This window comes from Xylaria bambusicola (genome assembly GCF_022495145.1).
Source record: "Xylaria bambusicola strain CBS 139988 unplaced genomic scaffold F5B22scaffold_24, whole genome shotgun sequence".
Classification (NCBI taxonomy): domain Eukaryota; kingdom Fungi; phylum Ascomycota; class Sordariomycetes; order Xylariales; family Xylariaceae; genus Xylaria; species Xylaria bambusicola.
Genome location: NW_025953577.1, coordinates 467,625 through 483,556, shown reverse-complemented (window position 1 = coordinate 483,556; position 15,932 = coordinate 467,625). Strand labels below are relative to the sequence as shown.

Here is a 15,932-nt window from a genome sequence, read left to right as displayed (position 1 = left end):
CGGTTGGCCGCCATGCAGTCTAGACCCCTGCCGGATCCAAGACCAGACCCAGACAGAGGCACGCATTTGCGATGAGACCATGTGCAGCAGCCACCTCGCTGGCTGGCGGCAGGCGTGGAGGCATGGCTGCGGCCCTACACAGAAGCCTACACATACATACGTGACGTGACTGAAGTGGCACCTGGGGTGGGTGGCCAAGCCCATTTTCTCGATTGTGGAATCCGATCTAATCGCGATGCGGCTATGGATTTCTCGATCTGAGCGGAAGCGGGTTTCTTTGCACGCATCGCCACCGGCCACAGGTCAGCACAGGTTCCTGGACAATGAACTGCCAGGCGAGCCAGGGGACAGAGTCAGACCCGGTCTTTTTGCTCCTGACCACTCCTCTGCTCTCCTCGACTCTTGCCGACCAAGGTGTTCCACCAAGTGTTCCGCCATGTGTTCCTGTTCCGGCGGTTAATACCCCGTGCCATTCTGACCACAAAGTACAACAGCACGGCGGCGTAAAGGATGAAACATGTACTGCATGCACTATGTGTGTACAGTATGATACAGCATCGTGCAGCAGCAACAGGCGCCGTCGACAGTACCACCACTAGGTTGTCGCGTCGTCGGACAGCTAGCTGTACAGAACCAGCTTCGTGACCAGTCGAGAAGATGGAATTCCTCCGCCCTGGCTTCGTTCGCGGCTTGTGTTAGTCTCTTACCTACTGTACTCACAATCATACCTACATACAGCTCGACACGTCCCAGCTCGCCAGTCCCTACGCCTACGACGGTGGCAGCAAGCCGGCAAGCAATACCGGCCCAGTTTACTTACACCACTCTGACCACTTCTTTTTGTAGTGCAATACTAGCTCCGCTTCCCGCTTCCCGCTGCCACTTACACACTCGGTCTTCCGCCCAGGGCCTTGTCAGTCATGTGGGGCCCGAGCTGCTTAGGTTCTCCCTGCGTTCTTGTGGGTGTCGAGGGTGTGCTACCAAGCAAGCGGGTGGGCTTCTTGGGCTGCTCCTCGCCTTACCCTAGTTAGTAGTCCCTTAGGCTCTGTGCAGTCTCGATCGTGGCGAACATGTTGAATCGTAGCGATCATCTGCCAGGAGGGACGTTCGAGCCGCAACACTCTTCGGCAATTCGTTGTAAGCCGGCTCCTTGCGTCACCGAGCTAATGATATGCCTGTTATAAGAAAAAAGGAATTAAAAATGCCTGGCGTTCGATTGTTTAGTACTGCAGACTCCTCTAGACACACGGTAGACGGCTCGTATCATGCGGTCACGATCACGATCTCTCTATCATGCTTATGCCTGTGTCTAACCAGTGCTCTGCCGTCTACGCCCATATTAATCAGGCCAGAAGAGCCCTGGGTCGGTCCTGTTGCCAAATGAGGTAGCAAGGCACGCAGAGTAACGTTCCTCTATCTTTAAACTCTGGCAATTCCTGTCGTGCTTTGTGCCAGTAAACACATCGCGAAATCCACCATCTAATAAACAACTCGTACCACAGCTGGGCCTGTTGATACACCACGTCCCACTTACAACCAACCAGTTGTCATTTCTCGTGAGGCTTCACATCCAACCAAATTACTTGGGCAAGCCACTCGTTCCGTCTACCTGCAGCTAGCTTACTCCTCTTTCGCTCCTGTCGAAGCTCATCAACGTTGTGTCTACATATAATACCTTGAGGTTCCCTGCGAATTATCGCCATGTCGTCACAACAACTTAAAACCATTAGCCCTTGTCATTTCTCCATGACAACGAGATATCATATACCAAAATCAGTATTCATGAATCCCTGGGAGTATAATGCGTTGGAGGTGAGTTGATTCTCCTTCTAAGACTGAGTCGCCTACGAGTTCACTTAGAGGCAGCCATGACATTGAATATTAGCAATGCCAAGTTATGGTAGTTCATATCTAATTATGCTTCCTAGTACAACTATTCCGAGAATGAAGCTGGTCCTGCGGCTCCTCGAGATGATACTGTGACTGACTCCATCATCTATCCGGGTATTTATGCCCCCAGTGGGTTCGACATATTGGGTGTTCTCGTTAGTGCTACGATTCTACTTTTTCACCCACCAAACTCACTTGAGATCGAGCATTCGCTAACCAGCTATGAAGAGCCGGGTAGCAATGAGAACCTCACCAGTGGTACATCTTCCGGCAGTAGATGCGTCGTGCGCCATAGTAGTGTGTGATATCCAGCAACCCGATTACCCGGTCGTGTACGCGAACGAGGCATGCACCCAGCTGACGGGGTATCCATTGGAGGAGATGCTCGGCAAGAACTGCCGATTCATGCAAGCGCCGGGAGGCAAGGTTCGCAAGTCGTCAACGCGGAGCCACGTCGAGAAGAGCGTGCTCAAGAAGATGCGCCGTACCATCGAATCCAACGGCGAGCTGGTCATCGAGGTAACAAACTTCAAAAAGAATGGCCAGAAATTCACCAATATAATCACCATCATACCTATCCCGTGGGATACCGCGTCACCCCGGTATTACGTTGGTTTTCTTGCGGAGAAGGCGCGGTGATGAGAAATTATTGCCACACATATTACGCCGCAAGCCATGGAACTGAAAAGGATGGAATGGAGGATCGTCCACGACCCTGGCTCGAAGTGATCATCACCCCTCCTCCGCATCGCCATATCACTCACTACACGCGATACCACTTCATCTGGAGCGGCAAGTCCAAGGCGTCTTTGTCAATCTGATTTTTCACTGTTTTGCGATTGGTCTGAATCTACTCGAAGGGAGAGATATAGGGCCTTCTATCTGCTTTCAGGCATCGTATTGATACCCTATATAGTTTGAATCATTTTTGTTATTACTTATGTGCTCATGCTTGGAGGGAGTGATGGGGGCGGGGGAGCGGGCGTGTTTGGAGGGCAGATATTGGCGTTTTTTTATTTTACAGAGGGAAAGAAAAAGCAAAAAAGGGATCTCGTTTGCCGACACGATACTTGGCTCGGATATTCAAGCCATTGGCTCGGGGCCGGCTAGCGGGATCACTGGGACTTTTTTTTCTTGACAAAAATTCAGAAACGTGTCTTTTGCCACATTGAACTGCATCTATTGTTGTAACATGCTGTAAAAATGTCTGATCTCGTGTTGGTCTCAGACCTCCTCACGAGCGAGGAGCCATTAGTATTGGTTCCAATGGATGTGGTCCACCTGTTCAGCTGATTCTACAGAATAGCCACAACAGAAACCTCACCATCCCTTGCTCTCAATATCAAATTTGACTACGCCATATGGGCACCTAGGCAGATGAAATCTAACCACCGACTTAGGCTGTACACGGTACGAAGCATTAGCGTAGAATAGACCACACGTGGGAAGCCATCCACCTATCTATTTCTGAATAAGAGACGCTCGGCTTACATATAAACCTACAGTAGTGCAAGTACCTAGCTAGATCGTGAACCCCTGTTCTTAAGGCCTCTCAATCCCACCACCAGCAACGTTTGTTACCAGGAACCATCCCTTCCTGGATTTGATTGTGTATAGTAATGTAAATTTAAGTGTTGGTTTATCTATACACATTCATCCATGGATAGATTCTTGTGTTGAATCGTTGCTGTATCTAGTTATCCCCGAATCTTATACTAGCCAAGCCCAGCCTATCCCACGCAGCCCTTAGCTGTTCAGCCAATTTCTGTGCGTACTACTTATCTGTTCGGTGTTATGCGTCTCGTGGAAGGATGCTTACGACAGGACAAGGTGAAAGCGGAACACAAGATTATTGTATAGAACACAGCATATAGGCAGATGACGAAGATCCTTTTTCTTGATATGCATGTAAGTCGTATCACGCAGCGGGTAGAAGCCCGTTATCTCCCACCACAAACAACATAACACGCAGACCGACTACCCAGGTAAGTAGGTATCATCAGACGTGACCTTCAGGTAGTAATCACCTGGGTGGGGGCTATTATGGAAGCAGTGTAGCAGTAGCAGCACTTGGTTTGGCAGTCGTCGTCAAATATAGACATATCTACCCAGCAGACTAAATCCCTATTACCCGGATCTCGAGGGCAAAGATCACCAAAAGCAAAATCAGAAAGCCATACATACAGACAATAAGGTTTAACAGTTAACCTCATCTCCTGGTCGTGGTAATTAAATAGTATTCCCAAAACTGTACTAGGTACCCAGCTCGAATTTGCCCACCATTATACCATGTACATGTACTTACATACCTAGGCTATCCAGATCTACATAGTAGGGTAGGGCGTAGGGTGGATGCTGGTGGCTTGCCTTGGCTGCCTGGTTGGCTGCCTAGGCAAATCCCGAAATGGCTGCCTGTGGCCTGGGGCCTGCCTTGTTGTTTGTCGATCCTATGCGGTGCAATACTGTTAGTATCGTGGCCGTGGTGTAAGTCTGGCATGTGCAGGAGAATATCGACAGTACGTTGAAGAATATCTACCACTATCTAATCTAGGCAAACACTTCGCCCCATCTTCTCTCGATTGCAGGTTCCTGCACGACCACTCGGGGATCGCGCAGTTCTAATTGGGTGCGTGGGGGAGGGGGAGACGGATTGGATTGGGTTCCTTTACCTGGCCCGTTTCTCTCCCCTTGGCCAAATGCTGTGCTGTGGCAACATACATGTAAGGATAGAATAGACTCGCCAATGTTTGTATGTAGATCTGCCTCGGACGCAGAGGGGTCCGGGGGATGGGAAAGTTGCAGGCGGGCTGGTAGATAGTCGAGTCACACCGATGTCACATGAACGAACACACACATTGTTTTGCCTACTTCGCCTCGCCGTCGAGAGAATCGTTCGTGCATAGTCAATGTGAAGTACAGATCGTGTAGCATAGCTCTGGTCGAGAGATGGGCGGAGTCGACCGGGTACCCACATATGTAGGTGAAGTAAGGATAGAATGAGGGTCTTGCATTGAACTACACTAATTTGCTAGCTCGGATCATAGAGGGTCGATCATGGGGAAGAGAACGGCTTGGCTTTGGTGCATGTAGATCGAGAAAAGGGTATCCAACATCGAAATCACTGCCGAGCATTTTTGCTTACCATTTTCGATAATGCGTTGGCCGGAATTCCATTTGTACGGTCTCGTTGATATCTGTCTGTATACGAGCTAACATACCGACTATGGACTATGCCGCCCGAAACAACGAGCTAAGGTAAGACACAGTTTAGGAATAGACAGCATGACACTGGCATATTTGGTATAGGCCATATAGAGCATCCGAGGCTGTTGATCCCTGACGATCTCTGATACTCAGAGTGCTTTTTGTTTCTAAAAAGAATGTGAGGGTCAGGTGCCACGGTGAAGGTCTTACTTCGCAATGTAAGAAGCCGAATACTAAAACACCTACCGTATGTGTCTGCCTATTAGAATATTATGTTCACACTAGTATCTAAGTTCACGAAACAGACAATTCAGAATTACAGTAATCTACGGTGGTTCCGAACATTAGTCTCGAGAGAAGAGAGGCAGACTAGCTTCGTCTTAGTTATGTCTCGCTCAATACCATAATCACAACTAGATCAGTTGAACATTGGTGCTTAAGGCCGACTATCATACCAGACCACGAACTAGAGCCCAGTGCCATTAAACGGTAGATATATATTCTATATAGGCCCGTAATATTCAACTATTATTAGCCGTTTCCGTCGTAGATAATTCCATAATTTGCTATACGGACAATCAAGATCAACGCTTATACTGTCTACGCACCGATTGGGCCGGCGTTCTCTCCGTTATGAATGGCAAACGCTTTTGCTCCAATGAGCTCTATGTACGTTCCACGATGTTATTTATGGAGCAATTCCGTAGGACGCACTATTGCTACCCTACCGTCTCGAAACTCACAATAGTATATTCCTGAGATCTTCCGGGCTGACTTCTTACTATCATGCGAAGGAAGAAGTATATTCATGTAGCAAAAGTGATGTGTTAGCGTAAATCAATGCCTTGGCTCGTGCGATAAGGCGTAGGTGAATCATGCATATATCTGTTGAAACAGGAAAAATAAGTTTATAGTGCTGATAAGTATATGAGACTATAATTCGAAACAGAGTGCTTGGTGCAGCTGTAAGCAGGGCTGGATTTAGTATTTGAGCTTGATTTCAAGTTTATTCACAATACATCAATGTAATGATGTGGCTGTTGATGTTCATATGGCCTAACCGGATCCTTTGTGTGTATATAGCTCAACTTTGGTCTACTCACATACACTCGCACCGGTGTTCCTAATTCCCCAGGTCCGCTAATGTGTCTCACATTCGCGAAGTCTGAATAGCCTCACTTTCAATAAATCCGAGACATCCCGAGACCGTCTCTGTGTCACAGCCCTATCTTCATAGCCATCGTATTGGTTCAATTTGGTTCGTTCTTTACATGGGAAATTCCTCATATATAATCGTGATATTTTGGTTGCCTATCGAGGCCATCATGGCAAACCTAACTGCACTTAACACTATAAATTAGTAACCGGATTCAACAAAGTAGTCGATCCACACAAATTTTAGGCTTTGACAAAATGATACGCTCATGTTACATCACTCTGCAGAACGTTATTTAGGGCATCTGGTTATTCTCCTGGTTTTCCAAGGAAATTCAACCCAGGTAGGCCTCGTAAATCTCAACTACCGCGAAACAATACTACTGTATATCCACCCTACGAAGAGTTGAGTCTTATAATTATGGAGAGTTTAAGCGGTTATAATGCCGCATACCCATTCTTGGCTCCATGGATTTATCTTTTTATTTTATGCACACGTCATCGAACGAGTGGTCAATAAGTGTTACATCCTGGCATTCTATTCTCTCTGCTCACTAAGGGATGTTTTGATTCAGTACAGTTAAGAGCATGCTTCTGCTGAGTGTAACTACTGCTCAGACGTTCAAGATCCTTGAGGATCGTACCCTTCTACTAAAACATCTGTTGCACACTATGGACCCAGTGACCGAGCCCGTCTATTGTACATGTCCTATGCATCTACAACTTATCATTATTCATCATATCCTAATTTGTCTCAAAGCTTTCACAACGATGAAGCCCAGACGATGGAAATGCCGGGATATCGTTAAGCGGAGTATCAGGACGACCTATAGGCTCGTGGCTGGTCACTTCTAATAACCATTGTGCACACCAACTGCGGTGGCCAAGACGAGAGCCGAGTTGAGAACGGAGCGTAAGATGGCCACAGCGATGGTGATAGTCATTATCACATAACAAACCCATCTGATCATGAAGACGGGGCCATCGAGGCATAATCCCAACACCTTATAGGGGTCGGGCAGTCAATGCAGATCGACAAGACGACGGTTCTTTGCTTGCAATTGACGAAACTTCTTGTCAAGCGCCTCATGCTGTTTCTTGGCCTGAGCCCAGACCGTCTCGGCGTCTTCGACTGACATCAGGGGAGTGCTGCCAATGGCTGGCGAGGGGCCATTCTCAGGGTGCTCGTAGCTGCCGTACACAGCATCTGAATGCCCGCCTGCTGCTGTGCCGTACTCATCTGTGTTTCGACCCGTAAACATCTTTCTTTGATCCTCTGCATTGTCTGTGGGAGGATAAATCCAAGGCGCCAATTGTTGTAGATTAACATTCTTAGTAAAATTAGAAGTGGCACCCATAGTCTTATAACTTCCCAGATTGAGAGACGGGAGAACATGCTGGTTAATGCAGCTGATAGCCTCCTCTCGGTGCATCTTGCCGACTGGGTCGCTGGGGTAGTTATCAGGACCCAGTGGGAAGAAGGATGGCGGCCCATTGGGCACCGCACGATTCTTAACTAAGCTGAATCCACTGGCTGGCGTATGACGAGTGGCGGAGAAGGCCGTAGGGCGAATGCTATCAGACCTCAAATGGTCTTGGAGTTCAAGGTACAAGTCCTCCTCTTCTGGCGTCAAGTTCAACACACAATCTCCGTTGGGAGTGAGCAGCACCGAGTGGTCGTTTACGATCTTGCGCACTGGCTGAAAGGCATTGAGTTTCTCCTCGTCTTCCTTGGTAACTATAGCTTTCAAAGTAGGCGGAAGAGAGACTGATCCAGTAGCGTTGGGATCCAGACGATGTGTAGGCAAAGGCTTAAAGAAACTGATCTTCTCAACATTGCGTAAGGATCCTTCGTTCATTAGAGCACTGAAAACGTCCCGAAGCTGAGGAATCTCCCCAATGTCTTGCTCTACTGGCTGTTCCTGCTTTACTTCAGGTGTATGGCTGATATAGTCGGGTGTCAATACCGTTGTTTTAGTGGATTCATTCAGTTTGATTGATGTATCGATAGCCGTGGCCGTGGGACTTGGTGAGTTCGTCGAGGGCTTGCCCTTCTCCTTGCTGACTTTTGCTTGCTCTGTTAATGACAGACCTGCTTTGGAGTCTTTTCGGGCAGTCCCGCCGCTTTGACTGGTGGATGAGTCCTTTTCTGGAACAACCTTCTCTTCATAGGCCTCGGTCGTGCTCGGTGTTGCTGGGCGGGTAGACGTCCTACTTGTACCAGTAGGCTTCTTCTCTTTCTTCTGTTTCTTTTTCCGCCCAAGGATTGGTGCAACCTCAACCTCGGGTTCGAATGGTTTGGTGTCGGCAATTTGGGCAGCTGCTTCTTTCGAGGCCTCTTTGCGTTGTTTGCGCTGTTGGCTCTTCGTAGTCGGACGTGCAGGAAGGGAGCCAATTTTCGATGGAGGCGGAGAGCTGGTTCGCGATGCGGAAATGGAAGCACTCACAATAGATGCAGTATCAGACACTATCTCACTTGCCGGTGTCTGTGGTCGATGAGCCGAGCTCGATGTAGCAGCTGAACGTATCGAGGCCACAGCAGCTGGTGCTACGTGGGTCGCTGGCAGTTCTGTCTTCGGAGTTTGCACTAGCCGAAGTGTCTTTGGCGCCACTTTAGCGAGAGGTGAAGACACTGAAGCCGTTGTGGGTGTAGGAGTCGGGATTGCAGAAGTCACCTGATTTTTGCCTGACTGGGAACCAGACGGGGTGTGGGTGGAAGCCTGATCCGGAATGTCTGTCTTTTTGCCTGTAGCTGATTGGGAAATTGTGTTTGTAGCGGCAGCAATGTCGAGAATACCGGGGACTGGTCGCTTCTCTGATCTCTTCGACTTGGTTTCCATCGATGTCTTATTTGCTGGATCTGCAGTAACCTTCTTACTAGTTGAAGTTTTTGAGGCTTGACTAGGCTTTGACGGAGTGCCAGGTGCTTTAGAGGGAGAGGCAGTCTTCACAGAGTCAAGAGCTGGAAAATCTTCCTCTTGGAGTAGGCTTGCCTTTGTTTTAGAGGCTTGCGCGGCAATGTCTTGCGAGAGACCACTCGTGTTGGCTAGCTCCTTTATATTCTTCCTGGCATCATTATTGCCAGTAGGAGTCTCTTCCTTACCTCGCACTGACGCTTGTTTTGTAGGCTTGGGGGCAAGTGGTGTGACTGGTCGAGGTATTGTACTGGAGATTGAGCGGACTACGTTACTTCTTGACTGTGGCCTGTCTTGGGACAGAGGGCTCTGTGTCCTTTCACTATAGACCAAGGAGAGCGGGTGTGTATGAGTAAAACCTAGCCCAGGGGGTAAAGCAGGCGATTTTGTACCGTCAAACGAAATGGGATCTTGAAGATCGGACGGATATGGATCTGAGACTAATGCGTCAACAGCGGAAGATGCTGCGTCGAGAGGAAGAAGATCGTCGTCTAGTATAAGAAAAAGTTAGCATCTAGGGATTTCAGCTTAAAAACATGGCTACAGATTCAAAGAAATAGGCACATTATCACGTCGTAGGCTGCCATGGTCGTCTTCCACATTATACAGGATATTGGTAAAACTGAAAGGTTGAGAATGTTATATTAGCCAGCTTCTTAGGTATAAGCTCTTGGCTAGCTCTGCGTGTAAACGTACATGAAAGTTGTGGAAGACGACGATGGCTTGCCTGGCGTGACCAATCATGTGAAGAAAGAAAAAAAGAGTCAAGGTTAACACCAAGAACGAAGTGTATCTCGAGAATGGCAGCAGCCGTGGTGGAGTAGCCCCGTCGTTTCCAAGAGCAAGTGGACGCCATGCAACCCAGATCCATCCTGGATCATTATCCCTTTGTAATGCTCGCTTAAACAGATGTGCAATGGAATGTTCCGATCAGATTCCATTCCGATTTCCTTGACGCCTAATTGACCCCTTGCCGGAACCCAAAACCATTAAAAACCAAACAAACCGCCCATTGCTTCGCAAGCTCTATTGAACGACTACCACCTGTTGTATCCGCCACCTCCATACATAGTATTGGGGTTGCTGTACCCACCTTGTGCTTGACCACCGAACAGTCCCTGCCCGGCTCCCATGCTGTTGCCCTGTTGCTGATGGTGCATCCGCGCCTGCAGGATACTCGGGTCCGCAAGATCTACTAAGCCACTCCCCCCAGAGGAGGAAGTGTTAGCGTGTCTGTGCTTCTTCCCCTTCTTCTTCTGCTTGGGTCCGTAGTCCGGGAAAGCTCCAGGCTGGGAGGCGTAGAGCGTTGCCAGGAGGCCGGGAGCCGGAGCAGGAGTTGGGGAGGTAGAGGATGGGAATTGGCTATGGAAAGAGGAAATTTGGGGGATCATGTACTCACGCTTTCCATCATGGGCCTGATTGCCCACATTGCTCCGAATCAGAGATTGAAGCAAGTCATTTGGATTGCTCTTTGCGGCCCCACCGAACGCAGATGCGCCAAAAGTATGGCCTTGTCCGAACATGCCACCACCTACAGGAGGCGTACCCGTCGATTTCAGGCCAGGTGGGGGCCCAGACACAGAGGTGGTATATAATTGACCAACTGGCTGCGAACGAAATGCAGAAGGCATCATGGATGACTGTTGAGCCATATATCTAGGATCACCCGTTGACTTTACGTTGATAGAGCTAGCACTGTTTTCGTTGGCAAAGCTGAACCGCGATTGTTGGCGCGTATGGCCTTGTCCCTGAAATACAGTGGCCTGTTGGGATGGTTGCTGAGGAGAAATTCCAGGAGGCATCTGGTCGGTAAAGGTGTTCTGGGGTCGTATGAATAATGGCTGTTGTTGTGGTGTCATGGTTCGGCTTCCGATTGAACCTACTGTCGCAGAAGCTGGGCCAAAGCCAGTGAGAGATGGGCCAAATAGATCACTGGCGGTTCCTCTCTGGATTGACGCATTTCGCCTCTGCTCATAGCCTAGCACACTGCGTGCCGGGTCTCTATCTTCTGGCTCGCCTCCTAACGCGAGACTGCCGCTCTCGAGCTCTCCATCAGATTGGGTCAGATTATCCACCTGATCGTCCTGATCGCCTAGACGATTCTCATCGTCATCACGCATAGCTCGTCTCCTTGCTGCCCCATTCAAATCAAACATAGGAGGTATTTCATCTCCAGAATAAGATTTGGGGAGAAAAGCAGCACGGGTCTCTTCCAGTACCCTACGAAAATAATCCCAATCATACGGATCCTCTATTGAAGATTGTGGCTTCGAGGGCGCTGGGTCAGCAGCGACGTTCGTATCAGCAACCTGCCTATCGGCTTTCCGGCCAGATTCCTGAGACATTGCTGTGTCATTAGACTCGTGGATAGAACTAGCAGTGGCAGGTAATGAGGTGGAGATTGCAGGGCTTGAGGCAGCACCACTGGTTGCATGACTGCCACGTCTGCTACGTTGTTGCGTCGTCCGTGCCCAGTTCGCTGAGGCTGGTAAGGCAGGCCCATCACCAGCTTCAGAGTCCTCTTTACTAGATGAGCGAATCATCGGCTGGGATGTAGCTGGCTGGTGAATAGCTGAAGGGTGTGGGCGAGACACGGAGCGTGACGATGATGCAGCATTAGATAGGGGACGTTGTGTATGTACACTATTAAGTGATGACAAGTCTTGACGTGAGTAGCTGTCTTCTTCATCACCTAGTTCGTGTAGGAACATGCACTGTCGATTGCCGCACTGTTCATGGCGAAGCCAAGCTGAACAATATTTAGTAGTACCCAGCTGGGCTTTTAGCACACGGTCGCCATTTTGAGAGCCATGAACTGCTGCTATACACCTCGCTGCGTCCTCTTTCTTCTCGAATGTAACGTATATGCCGAGGGACTGTTGTTGGCCATCGGAAGATTTCCTGTTACTTATAGAGATTTTTTGGATATTGCCATATTGCCCAAAAAACTCTGGTTTCCGAAGAGTTTTGAGTAGTTCATCCTCTCGAACCGTTGGTGTCAGACCTGTAACATATACGAGATTCTTCTGAACAACCCGGACTCCCTGAAGATTCTTGCGGTTTTCCCTTTCAGCTTCGCGCTTCTGAACCTCTTTTTGTCGCTGCTCGCTAGCACGTTTCTTTTGGTTCTTTTGTATGTTGGCCCGGAACTCCGCTTCCCTACGAAACATTAGATAATGTCTTTTAGTTATTTTGATCTGGGGGTGGGGGGTTGGTACTCTTCGCGTGTTACCACCTTCCATTTCACGTCTTTGTCGTCGTAAGGTCTGCGACATGCAGGACATAGACCGTTCAGGTTATTTTTGAGATTGTTGAAACAGAACTGGCAGATCTGCGGGGGTTCTGTATTAGTACTATTGTTGAGCTCGAGCAACGCTTACGCCCATACCTGATAGCCACAAGGACAAGGCCGAAAATTTCGGTCAGAAAGATCGAACTCCTCGATACAAAGAGGGCTATGCCAAATAGTCAGTATGTTAAACGCCCCAGAATATCACATTACAAGCCGAGGGAGGCCAAGCATGACATGACTGACCATGTATCGTCTTCGTCATCAATGAAAGTATCTTGCGGGGCCATTGTGAATTGTGTAGCTTGGGATTTAGGATAGTCAGGTATCGCGAATGCAGAACCAGCTGGCTTTGGCAAAAGAATGTCGCGTCAGCAAATTCAGCAGCGTAGAATCTACCGCGTCGTCTATTGTGAGAAGGAATGAGGCAGGTATCAAAGGGCGTTGTGTTTGGCCGAGCCGTCAAGACGTATGTCGAATCCTCGTTGGGTGGTTATGCATCAGAAAAAAAGCTTTGAGGCGGGACGGAAACCACGCGAAATACCGCCAATAGAACGCCGGCCACGAAATGCACAAGGGCAAAATGCAACAGGACGATGTTCTAGATAACTCGTGACGCCAAAGGACAGTTGACGATGATTAGACTAGCTGTGCTGTAAGAGCGGATGGAGAGGTTTGATGGGCAGAGGCAAAAAGAAGCAAAGGAGTTGCTGCTAGAGGCTATTTAGTAGGTAGGCCGTAGGTAGGTAAGGTAGTGAGTGTAGCGTCTGACTAGGTATGGCATTGGATGGAAGGGTGCACCGTGCTTCGACCAGCTGTGGCCTGTAGCGCTCAAGTCATGGAGGCAGCCGAATTGAGTTAGACTGAGACATCGAGTTTTTCTAGTTTGATTGAGCTGATTGGGCTGATTGGGCCACGGTCACCTGACTTGAATGTATATCTAGGTACCTATTTACCTAGTAGGTACCTCAGCACAAGCCTTGCCCGCGCAGCCCATGCCTTTGTAACTAGGTAGGTGTGTGCATTTACCTGTATATACCTTTAATAATTCGCTTGATTCAACGCGGTTTCTCGGCGCCCTTGGATTTTGAATTCTCAACATTGCAGATACTTTGGCAAAATTTTACAACGCGTCTTTGCCCTTTTAGAGATCTGTTTGGTAACGACGACCGCCACGTGTTTTTCAGCAATCGGTAGGCTAGGTAGCCATATGTAGGTACCGAGGGTACCTGAGCATGTGCTCTGCTGTGCCTAGTCTGTGCTGTATGTACCTATTGCCTGATATGGTGATACAATGTCAAAGACCTTATTTCATTTGCAGCAAACGACCTGCGACATACATACATACTCAGACAATTGCAGACACAGTTCAGCTGGCTTGTATTGGTTTTTCCAATACAGGCTCGACAGGTAGGTATTCAACAACGCTTACAAGTACGTATACACATAATCTTTACATGTACTGTGTAATGTGCAGTCAGGCAATTACAACTAGTAAGTAAGTACTAGTATTTGCCCATACTAGTACTTACTAGTTGAAATCCTATACTAGTACTTACTTACTACTAGTACATGAAAGCCCATACTAGTACCTACTACTAGTAAGTACTAGTAAGTACTAGTAATACTAGATGTTGTGACTTAATGAAAATTTAATGAAAATGCAGTGGCTAAGCATGTGGCTTGTGTATAAGGTGTATGTGGCTATGTATGGGGCTGACAGGGGGTAAATGTAGGGCTAACAGCGTAACAATTAAATGAATGATTAAAGAAAAGAACAATTGCCTAATGAGGCTTAATGCTACCTTATTAATAACGCTAACCCTAATTAAGAACTAATACTTAATATAACTAATATACTAGTAGTATTTACTTATTAAGTATTAGTTCTTAACTAGTATTAATATATACTTATTAGTTGACCTGAAACCTAATACTAGTATTAGTACTTACTAGTCAATACTAGTAGTATACTTACTAGTACTAAAATACTAGTAGTACATTTGACGAACCCTGTGTGCAGTACATACATACCTACCTATATAGGTGCCTTCTAGTGTACCAAGTAGCTTACTTACCGACTCTTAGGAAAAGATACCGGTCTATGTAGAATACACTAGCTAATTTCGGGTTTCTAGGTAATGTTACGTCAGTTGGTGCAGGTACATGCATACATAGTACGATCTCTTCATTGCGTACTGTGCTAGATGTTAAGCACCGGAGAACGCTTTAATATTGTTCCCCGTCCGCTAGAGCCCGCCTAGTCCCTGCTAAGCTGCCCGAGCCGTATCCATGTATCATCGGCAGCAACAGCAGCAAGTGGTAATTGAACCTCCGTCAATGGTCAATTAACTCACCCACGACCACCACCCCATTCCCACCATCAATTGGCCTGCTCACCCGCCATGGCGACCAAGCTTTGCCGCAGCAGGGCTTTGGCTACAGCTCTGCGGCCCGCGAAGAGCTCTGTCCAGCCTCGGAACGAACAACAAGTCGTGCGCTGTATCGCCTCGACCGCTCGCCAAAATGTCGCCATACCCCGGGACATCCAGAACATGAGGCTGGCGCCCCGGGACCACCCCAAGGAGCTCAACGTTCCCATCGTCAATCCCGCCGATAAGTATGCCACCAAGGCCGACGACCTCCATCGCTACGGCGCCTGGCTCATGGGCTGTCTGCCCAAGTACGTCCAGCAGTTCTCCGTTTGGAAGGACGAGCTGGTCATCTATATCCCCCCCGCCGGCGTGATACCCGTCTTCTCTTTCCTCAAATGTGAGTACACCTCTTTCAACTTGTCTTCCTCAGACGAGCCATGAGACAGTACTGACTCAGACCCGCAGACAACACAGCTGCCGAATTCACCCAAGTCAGCAGTATCACCGCAGTCGATTTCCCCACCAAGGACCAGCGATTCGAGGTTGTATACAACCTCTTGAGTGTGAGACACAACGCGCGCATTCGCGTTAAGACATACGCCGATGAGGCCTCCCCCGTCCCTAGTATCACGAGCTTATACGATGGCGCCAACTGGTACGAGCGTGAGGTATACGACATGTTTGGCGTTTTCTTCACGAACCACCCCGACCTTCGTCGCATCATGACCGACTATGGTTTCGAGGGCCACCCCTTACGGAAGGACTTCCCCCTGACCGGCTACACCGAGGTTCGCTACGATGAGGAGAAGAAGCGCATCGTCACTGAGCCTCTGGAGTTGACACAAGCTTTCCGTAACTTCGAGGGTGGCTCTAGTGCCTGGGAACAAGTCGGTCCTGGCCAGGACCGCAAGCCAGAGAGCTTCAAGCTACCCACACCAAAACCTGAGGAGAAGCCCGAGGAGAAGAAATAGACGATGCTTGCAGAGCTTGTATATAAAACATGGTAAAACTAGAATACATTTCATGAAGCCTTTCATTTGATCTAATTATGAATGGTTTATGAGCTACACATTGTTGATTCAAGATCTTTAGATCTCAATTAAT

The 15,932-nt window shown here is 48.4% G+C and overlaps 3 protein-coding genes across 3 annotated transcripts; 2 read left to right on the top strand and 1 right to left on the bottom strand.

The window, feature by feature from the left end:
* The first annotated feature begins 1,543 nt into the window (after positions 1 to 1,543).
* F5B22DRAFT_212856 (vivid PAS protein VVD) lies at positions 1,544 to 2,680 on the top strand. Its single transcript, XM_047969703.1, has 3 exons — positions 1,544 to 1,812; positions 1,929 to 2,045; positions 2,119 to 2,680. Exons 1-3 carry the CDS (start codon positions 1,702 to 1,704, stop codon positions 2,527 to 2,529), a joined length of 639 nt encoding a protein of 212 aa, XP_047830319.1. The 5' UTR covers positions 1,544 to 1,701; the 3' UTR covers positions 2,530 to 2,680.
* Positions 2,681 to 7,271: 4,591 nt separating this feature from the next.
* On the bottom strand, positions 7,272 to 12,743 carry F5B22DRAFT_647207 (uncharacterized protein; the record flags this gene model as incomplete). The annotated part of the gene is made up of 5 exons (XM_047978836.1): positions 7,272 to 9,655; positions 10,258 to 12,323; positions 12,383 to 12,495; positions 12,553 to 12,619; positions 12,700 to 12,743. 5 exons carry the CDS (start codon positions 12,741 to 12,743, stop codon positions 7,272 to 7,274), a joined length of 4,674 nt encoding a protein of 1,557 aa, XP_047830318.1.
* Positions 12,744 to 14,858: 2,115 nt separating this feature from the next.
* Positions 14,859 to 15,799, top strand: F5B22DRAFT_647206 (uncharacterized protein; the record flags this gene model as incomplete). Its single annotated transcript, XM_047978835.1, has 2 exons — positions 14,859 to 15,225; positions 15,294 to 15,799. The coding sequence occupies 2 exons, from the start codon at positions 14,859 to 14,861 to the stop codon at positions 15,797 to 15,799; spliced, it is 873 nt and encodes a 290-aa protein (XP_047830317.1).
* Positions 15,800 to 15,932: the final 133 nt, after the last annotated feature.